The 16,243-nt window shown below is 54.0% G+C and overlaps 1 protein-coding gene across 13 annotated transcripts in view; it reads left to right on the top strand.

The window, feature by feature from the left end:
• MARK2 (microtubule affinity regulating kinase 2) overlaps nucleotides 1-16,243 on the top strand; it is a 55,091-nt gene that overhangs the window by 29,484 nt on the left and 9,364 nt on the right. For 8 of the 13 annotated variants that reach the window (XM_043870721.1, XM_043870695.1, XM_043870728.1 and 5 more), the window contains exons 2-11: nucleotides 9,984-10,166; nucleotides 10,406-10,459; nucleotides 13,358-13,406; nucleotides 13,677-13,742; nucleotides 13,832-13,902; nucleotides 14,120-14,176; nucleotides 14,833-15,069; nucleotides 15,507-15,626; nucleotides 15,725-15,824; nucleotides 15,902-16,014. In XM_043870721.1, coding sequence (XP_043726656.1) covers nucleotides 9,984-10,166; nucleotides 10,406-10,459; nucleotides 13,358-13,406; nucleotides 13,677-13,742; nucleotides 13,832-13,902; nucleotides 14,120-14,176; nucleotides 14,833-15,069; nucleotides 15,507-15,626; nucleotides 15,725-15,824; nucleotides 15,902-16,014 — 1,050 coding nt within the window. Of the gene's footprint in view, nucleotides 1-5,263; nucleotides 5,551-9,983; nucleotides 10,167-10,405; nucleotides 10,460-13,357; nucleotides 13,407-13,676; nucleotides 13,743-13,831; nucleotides 13,903-14,119; nucleotides 14,177-14,832; nucleotides 15,070-15,506; nucleotides 15,627-15,724; nucleotides 15,825-15,901; nucleotides 16,015-16,243 lie in introns of those variants that run through there. The other 5 variants (XM_043870703.1, XM_043870782.1, XM_043870760.1 and 2 more) reach the window with 2 other exon arrangements.

Genomic DNA, 16,243 nt, shown 5'->3' with positions numbered 1-16,243 from the left:
AAGAGTCGGCAGGTAGTAGTTTTTCCACTTTCAGAGGAAGAGGCAGTGGGAAGAGGCACATGTCTTATTCAGCACCTTCCAGTGTAGAGCTGGAACCAGATAGAACTCAGCAGGCCTGTTTCCAAGCCTCATGAAGACATTTGAAGAAAACTACATTGGAAGGGCAGAGACATGGGGTTAAATCTGCACCCAGGTAGAAAGGCTGTTGCATAAATGCTGAGAGAGAGTTGTGTTTTTTTTTTTTTTTTTTTTTTGAGATCTCGTGCTTCTCTTTTACTTTGTGTTGGCAAAAACCCCAGGAGAAGATGGGAGACTCTGGGAGGAGATGATTCTGCTGGGTGGTGAGTCAGCTGAGCTCCCCGGCTGCCGTTTTTAGTCCCTCTGCTTTTCTGTGACAGGAGGCGCTTTGAGGAGGGGTGGGAGTCAGGGCAGGGATGCTGATTTTTACAAAGAAACGAGGCAGGTGTGTATGGGTGATCTCTAGGGTCGACTCAATTCATTGGTTCAAGGAGGAAATACTGAAGCAGAGCTCTCAGTGTGGCAAACAGTAAGGAAATGTCTCCTAAAGTCTCTATCACTTCCCCAAATCAGTAGCTCTTCACGTGGCTTCAGTTGCCTTACATTGTCACAGCAAGACACCGTGGTTTTGACAGCAGAGCAGTGGAGGGATTGAATGTGGAGAGGCAGAGAGAGCTGTGTGAAGTGGGAGGGCTTGGGGGTTGTGGGGCAGCAGGAATTTCAAGGAGAGAGAGCTGCCTCTGAGATGAAAGGAGCCCCGGATGGGAGTTGGGGGCAGCTGGTGCCCGACTCTGCCTATATTCTGAGTCTGTCTCCAGTTCTCCTTGATGACCACCCTGGCCTCGAGCTTTGTGAGAGATGGCGTATCAAGGGCCCTGTCCCCACCGGAGAGAAAGCTTCTTAGTGGGACTAACCCTCCACAGATGTCACCCATCTTTGGGGCACCCAGTTCGTGGCCCATTGCCTGCTTGGATGTTGTCTGCAGGGTACACTGACATGGGTTACTGGTGTAGATCCCAGAAGCTGTCATGAAGATGCCCCAACATGTCCTCTTACTTATTCATTCGTACGCATTTATTCATTCATTACCTTACTGAATACATCCGCTCTGTGCTATAGGCATTGTTGTGGGCCATGAATCAGACAGATCAAGGGCCTTCCCTGTATGGTGTAGTCTAGTGAGAAGGACGGACAGTAACCAGTCAACTTCAAAGGGCAGTAAACGCCCTGAAAGAGGAGAGAGGGATCTTGCAGCCAGAAGCTTTGATCTTCCTTCCTCTGCCCTTGCTTATCTCCTTGAGGGAGGAGGGGAGCAACTTTAGGGATCACAAAGCTGTACCACTTTCATTCTGTATATTTTCCTCAAGTATTATAAAGCAGGGGAGCTGGGTGCGCACCCTGTTAGGCACTCAGGGCGCACAAGGGTGACCTCTGACTTCGCAGAGCACAAAGAGTGGGGTTAAGGCACAGAGGCCCAAAGTCAGAAGAGCTGAGTGGGTACAGACAGGGTGCTGTGAGAGTCAGGGAGAGGCCACTCAGCTAAGAAGGCGTCTGGGTAACTATATGAATAAAGGGATTTGGGATAAACAAGGGATAAGAGGGTTACTCACATGGACCACTTAAGGTGTTACATGAGAGCCGGAGCCTTTCAGTATGTGTATCTGTAGCTCTCCATACCACCATTCTGATCTGTTCTAATCCGTTCCCTACACAGCAAGCAGGGTGGTAGAGCTGGGGTCCCCCCGCAGGTCTGTCTGACTCCAGAGGGACACCCTGCACCACCTCTACGGTCAGACGGTGTGCTCAAGACAAACTACTGGGCAAAGAAAAGGAACTTAGAGGGTGGCCCAGGCACCTCGGCTGCCCTGGTAGTCTCCATCAGCTCCCCACGATCCTGGGTCAAGAGAGCCAGACCTTTCTGCTGCAGACTGCCTTCTGCCTCCCCCGGAGCCCTGGGCTGCTGGCAGGCTGGCTCTCCTGTGATATGGAGGAACTTGCTGGTCTCCATGGTTACAGTAACCCACTGGTACGGGAGGAGTCGAGTGGAGTGCGAGGCTGGCAGTGAGAGCTTCCCCCAGCCCTTGGCACCATGTGGTACTGGTATGTCGGCTGTCTCTTGGACCTCTTCGGAAAGGAAGGAGTTAAGGAGCTGACAAGGACGGGAAGAGCGGGCACACCTTCCTCCTCTTCTGGGCTGCTCCGAGGGCAGAGGCGTGGCTGCCTTCTCATTCACCCACTTCTCCTGGCAGGAGTGGTTTTATATTGGGAAGGAGGGTCCTTTTTGTCTGACAGCCTGGCCATGGTAGGAATTTAACTTTTCCTCATTCTAGAAGGATTACCAGCTTTGCCGCACTTGTAATCAAGTTCTTAGAGGTTATAGCGCTTCTCAGAGCTCAGAGAACCCCTGTAGATGGGAAACCACAGTTCCTACCTGGAAGTGAAGAGAGATCACAGAAAACATGGCCGAGACCTTGCTGCGCACCCGCCGTGGTCAACAATGGCGTGGATTTTCTCATTTCCTCTTCACACTAATCCTGTGAAGTGGGAGCAGCTAGAGTTCTCATGTCTAGAGATCTGGCGGCTCCAAGTGTTCTTGCTGGTGGTCTGAGCTGGTAAGGAGCAAACAGGGCTCCCAGCAGGCCCGGCACCTCCAGAGCTCTGCCGTGCCGTCCACAGACAAAGCGTGAGTCTCGTGGACGGCCCCCCTCCTCTCAGTCTCTCAGAGGCAGCAGCCAGATCTCTCTGGACTTTATAAACGGGCTCCAGCGGTGGGCGCTCAGTGAAGGTGTGCTGAACAGGCCACAGTAGTTGGAGATGGAGACAGAGACCAGGCCCCAGGTGAGCGGGTGCCCAGGGCTGAAGTGGTGTGGAAGCTTCTAAAGCTCTGGTTGCTCTGTAGACTCCACTGTGTTTGAAGAGGAGCCCAGCATTTCAGGTGACTCAGAGGACAGATCTGAGGGGCGCTCCCGGCACGGTGGCCTCTGCGTGAAGGGGTGTGGGCTGGAGGGTGGCTCAGCTCGGCTCTCACTGTGGTCACTTCTTGCCCGCCAGACTTGCAGGCAGGCGCTGGCTCTGCCGTGGCTGCTGGGAGGCACGTGGAGGCTGCTCCCTGCACGGCCTGGGCTGCAGTGCCGGTCTCCCACCCTCGGGGTGAGTCTTGCAGCTCAGACAGCCGGAGGACAGCCAGCCACCTTGCTTTCAGCTTGGCCTCGGTCGCAGGCTCTGCTGGCCTCCTTTGTCAGGGAGGCATCTACCCTGACTTGGAGAAGGGAGCAGTTCCATACAAGCCCACCTCCCCTCTGCAACAGAGTGTTAAGGGATTGCAGGGGTTGCTCAGGGGGAGGGTCACAGTTCATGGTCGGGGGGCGGCGGGCTGCGACCAGGCCCTCCACCCATCAGTGCTTGTCAGCTTTCCCAGGGCTCTCCTGCCCAGCATGCTCCACTGGTTTATTGACTCTTGGCAGTTGAGAGGGACAGTTGCTCAGGATGAAAGGGTGCAGAGAAGGCTCCTGGGTGCCGTGAAGGAGGAAGGGTTAAGGAACTAGTGATTTGCCCTATGACGTGTCAGCTCAGTCCTACCCTGTCTCTCCCCAGCCTCTCTGTTTGAGGTCAGTGCTCAGTACTTCCTCAGTTTACAAAACTTTCACTGCCTCCCACAAATACGGTGGAGGAAACTATCCCTGTGTCACATCACAGAATCCTGGAGCCTAGAAAATGAAGCCATTTGATCCCACTCTGGCTGAGTGGAGGGGCAGGCCTGACTGAGCCCCGGGTCCAGAATAAAGCCTGATCTCTTCCACTGAGTTGAGTGCCCACTTTGAAGTAGTGAGAGGAGGGGTGCTGTGAAACAGCCCCGGCCCCCAAACTGGCCTTAAGCAGACGCTGGTGCTCCTGCTGCCCCAGGCACCTTTCCCGAACCTTACATCTTCCCCTCCTAGTCTGTGAATGAAGAGCCGGAGACTTCTGCTTCTCTGGGGAGAAATAAGAGCAGGTTAGTCTTCAAGAAGGGCTGAAGGGAAGCTGGTAAATGCAGCCATGAGGGACGGCAGAGTGCTGGAGTGGGCACGAAAGCACTGGCCCCAGGCCCAGCTCTGCACTGGCAGGCTGGCCTCGGGCACGTCTCTTCACTTCTGGCTTCAATTTCTCATATGTAAAATGAAGGCGCTACCTACCCCGTAGGTGTATGGTGTGGAGAACACGGGACGTACGTGCCAGCAGACGGTAGTACCAGGGATGTCGAGTCTGTTGACCAGGGCTATACAGACGGTGAACGTGGAGTAGCACCGTCCCCCATGTGTCTGTGCCAGGTGCTGTGAGGGCCCCGGGAGCTCTGCCCTTCCCGGGGGGAGTTTATGGCCTCCTGGCATGAGAGCGTTAGAAAGAGTTGCCTAATGGGAAAGATGCTAGCCTAGAGTAGTGGAATGAATGTGAAGTAGATCTGGCAACCAGAGGAAAAGCCAGTACCAGAATCCAGAGCACAGCGAGGAGGGCTCAGCAGGTGCCTGGACCGAAGGTGCTTGGCCAGAGGAAGGCGTGAGGAATGGCTGCCCCTGCTGTGCCCAGGCCTGGGGGAGGGGGTCCTGGGGGAACCTGGAGATCGTCTCCCAGAATCAACATTTGGTTTGTTCCCAACCTTTGGGCAAAATTTAGGATTAAACGTCTCATTGTCTATCAGCAACGAAGATTCTTCATCTAGAATCCATAGACCTAAGGGGCTTCCCAGGGTTCCTGAATCTCCTGATACTATGTCCAGAACACTCCACACAAGTGGAGTGTGCATTTTTCTGAGGTTGAGCGCTGCTTTCTGTGAAGTAGGAGGTCCATCTGCCACTGTTGGATGGCTGGTTACTGCTCCCCCCGCCACCACCCTTGGTCCTGAGGATGGGTTTGCCGCCGCTCCCTGGGGCAGCCTGTCTGCTTCACACGGAGGCCCCCTCCCCAGGTCCCACCTGCTGCAGGTGCGGTAATGGCTTTACGACAGCCTGGGCTGTCCCTGTCCTCCTCCTCACCCGCTCCCAGCGGTTACCCAGCAGAGCACCTTGGGGAGGGTGGGGCAGCCCACTTCCGGGGAGGGGGAGGGAGAAGGAAGTTGATCTAAACCCGCCTCTTTCTCTGTCTCCCTTCCTTCCCGTTCCCCTCCGGCCCCTTTCCTCCCACCTGGTTCCTGGGTGGTGTCCGAGGGCTGCCTGGGGTTCCTGGCCACCAGGCCCCGGCCTGCAAGAAGCTGCGGGGCTCTGTCCCCGTCCCTCTCCTTGCCAAGCCCGGGCTCTCTCTGCTAGTGGTGGTTTCGGTTGCGACACAGTCCAGGTTCCCAGAGCCGCTCGGCCTGGCTGCTGTGCTCTTTTTCATTGAGGAGGTGGTGGAAGGTGTCGCCTGCTTCAGCTGAGTAAGGGTGGCTGACGGCGCCAGCAGCCCCCGCCCTGGGCCTGGCTCTTCCCGGCCTCTGTACTTTGCCCTCGCTGCCTGACAGGTTCTGCTCTGGGCTCTGCTGAATGGAAGTTGCTGGTAGTCCTTGTCCCTTTCTCCAGCCGGGTATGTTTCCCCCTGTTTTCTGGGGTTTTTTTTTTGCTGTGGAATTGCCCCCTCCTCTCTCATCCCTCCCACCCCAAATACAGGGTCTTTGAGGAGTTGCTAAGTGGAGCCAGGCACTGACTAGCACAAGGCGTGCGCTTCCTGGGAAGAGGCACCGGCTCAGAAACGAGGGGCGAGTCCCCAGAGCAGTCTGCCCTTAGGTGGAGTCGGCAGGCCTGGCCAGACTGAAGGGACGGAAGGAGACAGGCCGAGGCCCCGGGAGGGGGCATGAGTGCCACAGTGAGGGGAGAGGGAGCGGGGGCGGCCCCCCAGGGCCAGTGCCCAAGGACACCTCCCCTCCACTCCGCAGGGCCCAGGCGCACTCTGCCTCTGGCCTGGGAGTGCCTGTCACCCTTCCCAGCTTGGCCCCTTCCCGGCCCTGGGGACGCCTCGGGACACTCGAGGCCAGCCCTGAGTGCAAGGCCCCAGAGCGTGAGGTTTTCTCGGGAGGAACTGTTGGCCAGAGCCTCCAGCGTTAGGGAAGGGGCCCTGCCTACCTGAGTCAGCGCCGGGCCGCTCGGGGTGGAGGCTGTCTTCCGGGCGAACCTGGCAACACGCCTAGGCCGGGTTTTGAGATCCCAGGTTGACGGGCCCACTGGATAGAAGACTTTGTTTTTCTTTATCTTCATGCTTCTCGAATGAGGACCACAAAGCTGCTTAGGCCCGACTTCTCAGTCAGGCGTGCTAAGTATCGTGCGTGTTTTGCTATTTGGTTCCAAATCCTGCCTCCCAGGGTGACCCCTTGTTCTTTCTGAAAGCTGCCTGAGGGCCATGGTGTCTTACTTTCAACAGACTTCTGAGACCTTTGGGGCCTGTCCATTCTGTAATGTTGGCCAGAGCTTGGAGGATGTAGTGTTCCATGTCTCTGTGGGCAAGGAGGGTGGAGGTGGGGGGCAGAGTGTGGTTCTGGCCAGATCCTGTTTAGTTGGCTCAGAAGGACAGCCAGTCGTCAACCTCCCACCTTGTTGGTGGGCTCTGTGTCCAGGTTACATGGGCTAGTCAGAGCCGTGGAAGGGCCCTGTCTCCATGGTCGTAGCTGCACCCCTGCCTCTGCTTCAGCCTTCAAAGAAGCCACCTGGGGCAGGGCCCTCGTCCAAGGAACATTTCCTACTGAGGACTTTCTCCTTTCTCTTCTTCCTCCCATACCGTCTCCTCACTCTGTCCCTCATCCCTGCTGTGGGAACTGTGTCTCAACATGGAAGAGGCGGAAGGGGTGAGAGAAGGACTGTGTCCTTGGCATCCTGAGAGTTGGATGGTTTGGTCAGAAAGGGGAGTGTGTGACTTGCAGAGTGGGGGAATCAAAGAACACGCCCCAGCGTTTTCTGCTTCTTTGGGACCCAGATAGGCGGAACCTTCTCTTTGACTGTCCTGGAGACCTCGCTTGGAACTAACCCTTTGCAGCTGCCCTGGCGAGTCCCCTCCTGTGAAGGCAAGGTGGCCGACGCCCAGCTAGGACCTCTCCCCAGCAGGGACATCTCCCCAGCGGGGGGACCCTACATCTCTTGGCCTTCATCTGAGCTGCAGCTGGATCAGGACTTCTTGACTTAGATGTGAAAGTCTTGTTGACCTTGAGACTTCTGGCTGTGCAGACAGGCTGTGTAGCATTTGAAGTGAAGTGAAAATCGCTCGATCATGTCTGACTCTCTGTGACCCCATGGACTGTAGCCTTCCAGGCTCCTCTGTCCATGGAATTCTACAGGCCAGAATACTGGAGTGGGTCACCCAGCTGTTCCCTTCTCCAGGGGATCTTCCCACCCAGGAATTGAACCCAGATCTCATTGCAGGCGGATTCTTTACCTTCTGAGCCACCAGGAGAACCAAAAATAATGGTAATCGTGGTTGTTCTTTATTAAGCATTGGCTAGATGGTTGGATGGCATCACCGACTCGATGGACATGAGTTTGAGTAAACTCCAGGAGTTGGTGATGGACAGGGAGGCCTGGCGTGCTGCGATTCACGGGGTCACAAAGAGTCGGACACGACTGAGTGACTGAACTGAACTGAAGGCATTGTACATGCTTTCTGTCACCTAGTGAATGTGAAATAGGACGGTTTCATCGCCGCTTTACAGATAAGAAACTAATGCTAGTAAATAGGGGGAGCCTGGACTAGAACCTCGGCCTGCTGGACAGAGCTCCTCGGCAGCCACTAGACCATCTACTGGCGCCCACACATGGGATCATCCCATGTTGGTCATCTTTTAGGATTTCTTCCTGCTTTGTAGTAATCTCATCTCCCTCTTAAGGATGTTGTTGATGATAGTAAAATTAACATGTGTTGAGTAAGAGGCAGATCTGGGACCTGAACCCTGGCAGTTTGTCTCTCCACCTGTACTCTCTATCACACCTCTCTGTTCCAGTATGGAGGGCAGTTGTTGCTGTGCCTTGAAGATAGTGTGCAGCTGAGCCTGGGAGTGAGGAGTGGGGAGAGGGTGCTGGCCTGCTGTGCCGCGCAGAGCAGCCCCTGGGCTGAGGAACCTGGAGACAGAGGGGCGGAACTCAGGATGGGCAGTCGGACGCCCAGAGTTAGCTTCAGGGAGCGAAGGACCCAGACCCTCAAGGCGACACTGAATTCTCATTCCAGACTTTGAGGACTTGGCGACTGTCAGGTTCCTGCTGCCTTTGGCTCATATCCTCAGAAAATAGGGGAGTGACCAGAAACTTAGGAGGTGAATTAGAGGTTGCCAAGGAAACTTTTCCACCCATCTTCCTCTCTTGGAAGTGGGGGCAGAGGGAAGTTTTTCCTTGTTCGTGGCCCCTTAGGGCTGAAAAGCAGCTGGTTGGGGAAGCATGCTCCTTGCCAAGGAACCCTGGACAGTTCCTTGGGTGGTAGCAAGTCATTTCTTCGTGGTTTTTGAGGGTTTCACCGAGAGCCAGAAAGACCGTGAAAGAAAGAATTTCGAGACACGCTTCTCTGGTCCCACTGCTCCCTTCCAGATTGTATCCTTGAAGTTTCCAGGGCAGCTCTGGATGGTTCTGGGACGGAGCTCTGGCTGCCCTTGATCTGCCTGATGCTGGAGCAGTGGCATCAGGTGCTCTGAAGAGGCAGATCAGGGTTCTTGACTAGCGTTAGACTCTTAATAGTTTGATTGAGATGTAATTCACATCCCATACAATTCACCCTTTAAAGTGTATGCTAAAGGGGCTTTTAGTAAATTCATGGAGCTGTGTATCCATCACCACAGTCAGCATTTCATTAGAATTTTTTCATGACCGCAGAAAGAAACCTCAGCCCTTAACTGTCGTCCCTAAGGCCCCTCATCTTCCTCAGCCATAGGCCGGTCTCTTTTTTTGTCTTTTTGGATTTGCCTACTCCAGAGTAGGCATTTCACATAAAGGGAGTTGTACAGCCTGCAGTCCTTCGTGGCCAGGCTTGTTCACTTAGCATAACATTTTCAAGGTTCATCCGTGTTATAGCATATGTTGGTACTTCTTTTTCTTTGTTTAGTTGCCAATGAATATTCCACTGTGTGGATATTTCACAATTTGTATATCCATTTGTCAATTGATGGACATTTGTGTTGTTTCCACTGTTTGGCAATTGCGAATGTGGAATGTTATGGACGTCCATGGGTGTACAAGTTGTTCTTGGGCGTGTAGCTAGGAGTGGATCACTTGGAACTCTACATTTAGCCCTCTGAGGGCCATACAGGTCTTCACACAGAAGGATGTTTTCATCTGGACCGTGCCTTTTTTGTGTTATGTGTATATGCCTGTTGGTGCCAACTGTTGTCATTTTTGCTTCCTCACACTCTTATATGAGCTAGGGGATATCGAAGGAGACCATCAGCAGACCATCATTCCATGTTTTCATTGCACAAGTGTTCATTGAGCATCTACCATAATCCAGTCTACGTAGGGTGCTGGGTTGTATCAGTGAATAAACGATACGTGCCTGCCCTCATGAGCTTCCATTCTTACCAGATAGACAACAAATCAACATGAAGTCATACGCAGTAAAGATAAATTTAAAGTACTGGGTGATGAGTGCTTTGCAGTAATTCTGATCACGTTGCCCCTGCGGCTCTTGAGTTGTGGCCTGATCAAAGTGTGAACAGGCAACAGGGAGGGCAGTAGACGGCGCTTCCCACACGAGGAGGAGGAACTGTTGGGTTGTTCATGGGGGATGTATGGCCAGAGAGTGGGGCCAGTGATGGGACGGCTCGTAGTAGGATATTGACCCTAGACCCAGGCTGTGCTCCTTTGGAGTGAAGCGGGGCTCGCTTTCCCTCTCCTGTTACTCCCCTGCCTTGTGACTTTCTCTCTGCATGCCTCCCAGCCTCCTGGCATCTGCCCCCATACCCTAGCCTCTTACAATTTTTTGCAGAGAGCTAAGGGCCAGGGTATGGGGAACTGAAGGGTGGCACACTTCAAGGTGTGCATGTTTCTACCCAGCAGCCCCCCTTGGGACACCTTGACTCCAAGCCCAGCAGTAAGTCCAACATGCTGCGGGGCCGCAACTCGGCCACCTCTGCTGACGAGCAGCCCCATATCGGCAACTACCGGCTCCTCAAGACCATCGGCAAGGGTAACTTCGCCAAGGTGAAGCTGGCTCGGCATATCCTGACTGGGAAAGAGGTGAGCGCTGGGCCTGGGGCCACGGCAGCATCTCCCACTGTTGACACCCCAGCAGTAGTGGTAGGGCTACTCCCCAAGGCAGCCTTCTGTTTATCAGGCAGAAATGAGATCTGAAAAGAGAGGGATGCACAGAGGGATAGGGCCAGAAGAAGGTGGAAATGTAAAGGAAGAAGTAGATTTGAATCCTGATCTTAGCCTGGTCAAAGAGATAATCTTGCGCTTTTTTGTCTCTTGTGCAGGTAGCTGTAAAGATCATTGACAAGACTCAGCTGAATTCCTCCAGCCTCCAGAAAGTAAGCTCACAGTACATCCTGTCCCTTTCTAAACCTCTGTCAGGAGTCACTCACCTGCTGATCCCATTTGGACCTCCTCTTGAACCCCTGGGCTTCCCAGGTGGCACAGTGTAGGAAATGCTGGTTCAATCCCTGGGTCGGGAAGATCCCCTGGAGGAGGAAATGGCAATCCACTCCAGTATTCTTGCCTGGGAAATTCCATGACAGAGGAGCCTGGCAGGCCACAGTCTGTGGGATCCCAAAGAGTCAGACATTTTTGAGCACACACAAAGACACTTGAACATCTAGTTCAGATTCTCCAGTTATTTTGTTGTTCCCACTATCCCTCTCCATGGCTCTGCTATCTTCAGGCTTTTGTTGGATCCTGTGTGCTGACTTCTCCTGCTTGGGCTTCCTGGCCTCAGACACTGGCTTGCTAGAAGTCTTTCTGCCCTTTCCCAGCCCCTCGGCCTACCTGTCTGACCTACTACCTGCATCTTGTTATTTTCTGGCTTGTGACCAGCCTGTATGCAGAAACACATGTATACAGCCATTACCCAAAACACAAGCAGTTGCTTCAACATCGGGAATGATCCAGGGGAGTGGCTTCAAGGTACAGGGGTAAGAGGAGGCAAAGAACCTGTCCCTGGATCCTGGGCAAGCTCCATTTCAGAGAATGGGAATGGAGGGCTGGGGTTTTTAGAAACTGAACTCCAGTTTCAAGCCTCTGATAGTACGTGCAGATTAAGGACAGGTACTCCCAGTTTTCCTTCTCACTTTTAGGCTCCTCCTGACTAACAGTTGCAAAGTCGTTTGCATGTAGTCTTTGCAAGGTGAAACTTTTGCTTCCCTTGACTTAAGTGGAAACTGAGGTCTTACTAACTGGTCAGGGAACCCTCCAGGTGGCACCACATACGTAGGAGCGAGGAAAGAAGGCTTTCATTTGCAGAGGAGGGACAGCTTACCAGTGACTGGTGAGTGTAGAGCTGGAAACAGCCCTCTCCGCCCGCCCTGGGCTCAGGCAGTTAGGGGAAGGAAGAAATCTCCCATTGGGCTCCCAAAAAGTGGCCCCTTTTCAGGTCCGTCAGATTTCCTCATTCTCCAGATGACCCTGGCTCAGATTTTCTGACCTTGACTGACCCGGATCTTTTCATCTCATGGCAGATTGAGCTTTCCTTTTCATGAGCATATTGTGTTACTTGGATGAGGAGAGGGTATAACCTCATGCTATCTGAGCCGACGACAGTGAGATTGGGAAGCTTGGGGCTCGGGGTTGGGAGTTGTTACTGAGAGAGACACTCAGAGAATCAGTGTGGGCTGAGGTGCCAAGGTGTTTCCCATTGTCTTTGTTACCCCTGGGATCCCCTCAAGGTTCTTTGAGTCAAAGGAAACGTGGCTGTCATCACCAGGGCTTCCCTGCTGGGAGCTTTCCGGAAGGAAGGGAAAGAGGGCTACTCTTGACACGTTGGCTTGGACCCCACAGAGCAGAAGCCAACTTGGTGTGGGCCATTTGGTCTTTGGAGTGTCTCAGCCTCCCAGCGTCGGCTCGTCCGTCCTATTTCCCACCTGTCTCTCCTCCCTGCCTCTTCTGCCTGGCTGGGAGACACCAGCCCCAGACAAATGTCACCTGTTAACACACTCCGTGGCCAAGGCCAGACTGATTCTGGCCAAATCACTCTGTTTAAATTTGATCCCAGCAGCAACCCCTGAACGACACACCTTGAAGAAGCTGGCCTCTTTAGGGCTCTAACCAAGCTCAGAAAACTCCATGCTGTCCTAGGAGGGCACTCTTTGCAGGTGCAGCGAGTGACCTCAGGGGAGGAACCCTGGCAGCTGCCTTCAGGCCCCTTTCAGTGCTGCTCCCACTACTGCCCTGAGGTGGTGTCCAGGACTTTTTGCCTCTTCACCCACTATATCTCCTGGGCTAGGGAAGAAAGCAGTGAAAAACCTGGGCTCTAACAGGAAAAGGGAGTGAAGGTCAGAATCAGGTTCTCAAGGGTTGGGAAACCTGTCTCCCATTTCCTTTCCAGCTCAGGAAAGCTCTGGGACTTCATTAAAGGGAAAAAAAGATAGGTTCACTTTCTCCCCATAAAATATAGCATGAATTAGGTCTCCATACCTCCCCTCAAAAAAAAAAAAAAAAACCACCAAAACACAACACAGCTAGTTCTGCTCCTTGTGCAAGTGGGAAGGCTTAGAAGTTACCAAAACCCCACCCCCAATTTTCTGGCCCCCGCAGAGGGGATGGGGTTCATTTCTGTCATTTTTCTTTATGGAAATATATGGTTTGGAGTCCCTGATTTTGTTTCACAAAGAGAGCGTGAGTGTGTGTAGGTGGATTTGATTAAAATTGGCATCAGCTATATATAGGAGTGGCTTCTTCTGTCACCACCCCGAGGCCCAGGAGAAAGAGGCGCGCCCACAAGTGCTGAGCCCTCTGACTTCTGTAAGTCAGAAGATGGTGGGGTCCCCCTTCCGAGCTCCCTGCCCCTTCACACAGACCACGCTGGAGTCTGCTTTGTCTGTGAACCGTGGAAGCAGCTCAGGTTCTAAATATTCATGTCCATGGGCTCACGCTCCCTCCTTGGGAGGCACCCAGCCAAAACCGTCTGCTGTGGGGGGGCTGGATCTGAGTAGAGAGCCCCTGAGGGAGCAGGTGGCTCGTCCAGATGCTGCCCCTGAGGGTGCAGGTTGGGAGAGCCCAGCTGGCCTCGCGCTGACCCTTCTTGCTCTCCTCCTCCCCCTCGGGCCCTTCTCAGCCCTTGGGGACGGGCAGGGAGGATCTGGACTGCCACACTGTTTCTTCACCCTGCCTGTTTGCTCCTTCCGAAAAAGCATCCTAGCAATGGATCTGTTTGGAGGGGACCTGAGGGGAGCAAGCTGAGCAGGCATGACCCGTGCTGCTATTTTATTTTCCAGCTCTTCCGTGAAGTAAGAATAATGAAGGTTCTGAACCATCCCAACATAGGTGAGGACCGTCGTCGTTCCTCTCCCTCCTCCACTGCGCGCCTCCAGTTCCCACACATAGTCCTCCTCCCTGAGGGGCACCTGAGGCACAGTGCCGTCCGGCTCTGCCCCTGGCGCTCAGGGCTGTCCATAGCGGTGTGGCTGCCACGAGGGGAGCTTGTCCTCGGGAGGGGGGGAAACGTTTGTTCTGAGGATGCCCCTGTGCATGCCGGGGCTTGACATGTGGCCCCTGCAGCTGTTCTGACTCAGAGCTTGGCCTTTCCTCTCACAGTTAAGTTATTTGAAGTGATCGAGACTGAGAAAACGCTCTACCTGGTCATGGAGTACGCCAGTGGAGGTAGGTATGGAATTGCCTCTTCCTCCTGTGTCCCTGCCTTCCCCAGCCCCTGCCAGCTCTGATGTAGACCCCACTCCTGTCACTTGCAGGAGAGGTGTTTGATTACCTAGTGGCTCATGGCAGGATGAAAGAAAAAGAGGCTCGGGCCAAATTCCGCCAGGTGGGTGTGACTCCCTCCCTGGACTGTGGGCCCAACCTCTGCTCCGGGGGGTCGGCACACAGGGAGTAGCTGCCCGTCTCTCAGCAGCCTCGGAGGGTCCTTTGGGCTTTGCTTATCCGTGTGGCAGACTGGAAGTCGGTCACGGGATGGCAGCTCCGCCAGCCCGCGTGGCCCACCTTCGGGTGCCTCCGGGCTGACGCCGCTTCCTTCCTTTCAGATAGTGTCTGCTGTGCAGTACTGTCACCAGAAGTTTATTGTTCATAGAGACCTGAAGGTAAGGCATGCTCTCGTCTCCGTGTCTCTGAGGAGGGCTGGCTCGTTCACCTCTGAACAGTGACAGAACCGTGACACCCTGATGTTCAGGGAAGCTCTAGCCTGTAATTTTTTTGGAGATGATGAGGAAGCCCCTAGGGCTGCTTCTGACACAGGCCTGTGTGACTGGACTTAGGCTCCCATTCCCACCAGCGAGCGGAGAGTCTCTGCCATTTCACCTCTTCAGTGCTGCCAAGCCTGGCAGCCAGCCGAGGAAACAGGGTTGACCGTCCCACAGCTTCATCACAGCTGCTTTGCAGATGTGAACACTCCCATCTCTGTCCCTCAGATGTTAGTGTGTGAGACTACCTCTGGGTCTTCCCGGCCTCTGAGTCCTCACAGATGACCACGATTAACCCAGGCCTGACAGGGAAGCTTTCCACAGCTCACAGCCCTCAGCCTTCAGATCCTAGCCCTCACACAGCTCCCTGTGTGAGGAGCAGCCTTTGCCACCCTCCTCCAACCCAGCGCAACCTCTTCACACAGATTGGAGGCTGCCTCCAATCTGTACTTGGAGTAGTAAGATTGAAGATGACTCCTGTTTATTCTCTGCCCCTTCCTGTCCGGTGCCTTGGTGTGGTCCACTTGGGCCCTGACATTTTCCTTCTTACCTTCCAGGCAGAAAACCTGCTCTTGGATGCTGATATGAACATCAAGATTGCAGACTTTGGCTTCAGCAATGAATTCACCTTTGGGAACAAGCTGGATACCTTCTGTGGCAGTCCTCCTTATGCTGCCCCGGAGCTCTTCCAGGGCAAAAAGTATGATGGACCCGAGGTGGATGTGTGGAGCCTGGGAGTTATCCTATACACACTGGTCAGCGGATCCCTGCCTTTTGATGGACAGAACCTCAAGGTGGAGTGAAGTGCAGGCTTAGATCATTTGAATTCTCATTTCTTCTCTTGGCCTCTGGTCTTGTCCCCGTCCTCTCACCTTCACTGCTTTTCTACATGTTTCCTGAGCCAGAGCTTCAAAGGGCTTACAAAAGGTAGCAGCTATTAAAAGGCATTATGTACCCAGTGTAATAATCTCAGTTCTTCTCTTGAGGGTGGGGATAAATTGTATGTTTGTTCACCTCTCCAGGGCACTCAGGATTGCAAGCCTCAGGCTCCTGAAGCCCGAGGGCGTGGGGTATCTGACAGCACCGCCTCTCTAGTGAGGGACCTTGACCCAGGCCCTCTGCCTCCTACTATATTTCATTTCTATCTGCCTGGACAGTCAAACTATCAGGAGCCTGGATGTTAGGTTTCTTAAACCCTTGGCCTTGGGTGATTTAAATTTCACTCCTACAGGAGCTGCGGGAGCGGGTACTGAGGGGGAAATACCGTATTCCGTTCTACATGTCCACAGACTGTGAAAACCTGCTCAAGAAATTTCTCATTCTCAATCCCAGCAAGAGAGGCACTTTAGAGGTGAGCAGCCTGAGACCGTCTGGCCAGGTCCTGGGTCCCAAGGAAACCTCCAGGCTGAGTTCTCCCTCTCTGCCCTTCTCCTTCCCTTTGCTCCCCAGCAAATCATGAAAGATCGGTGGATGAATGTGGGTCACGAAGATGATGAATTAAAGCCTTATGTGGAGCCACTCCCTGACTACAAGGACCCCCGGCGGACAGGTGAGGCTGTGCTGGGCAGCGAGGTTGAGCCTGCCTGGGACTCAGGACCTGCCTTAATCGTGTGCCCTCCCGTGCAGAGTTGATGGTGTCCATGGGTTACACGCGGGAAGAGATCCAGGACTCACTGGTGGGCCAGAGGTACAACGAGGTGATGGCCACCTATCTGCTCCTGGGCTACAAGAGCTCCGAGGTGTGTGCCCCGCTCCGTTCCCGCGTGCTCCGTTCGCGCGTGCCGTCCTCTGTCAGCAGCAGCCCTGCTTCTAGCAGCTGTTGAGGGCAGACCTCATCTCCCAGTAGCTGTGTAGCTGCGCTCTCTACTGACTGATTTTAAGCCCCACCTCTGGGGGAGCTAAGGCCCCTCTGGCCTTTGCTTTCTCTGATGGCCATCAGTGGTTCAATAGGAAAGCTGATGGGGTCGG

Source organism: Cervus elaphus, chromosome 2, assembly GCF_910594005.1.
Source record: "Cervus elaphus chromosome 2, mCerEla1.1, whole genome shotgun sequence".
Classification (NCBI taxonomy): Eukaryota; Metazoa; Chordata; class Mammalia; order Artiodactyla; family Cervidae; genus Cervus; species Cervus elaphus.
The sequence above is the reverse complement of the archived record's forward strand: the minus strand, read 5'-3'. Positions and strand labels throughout refer to the sequence as shown.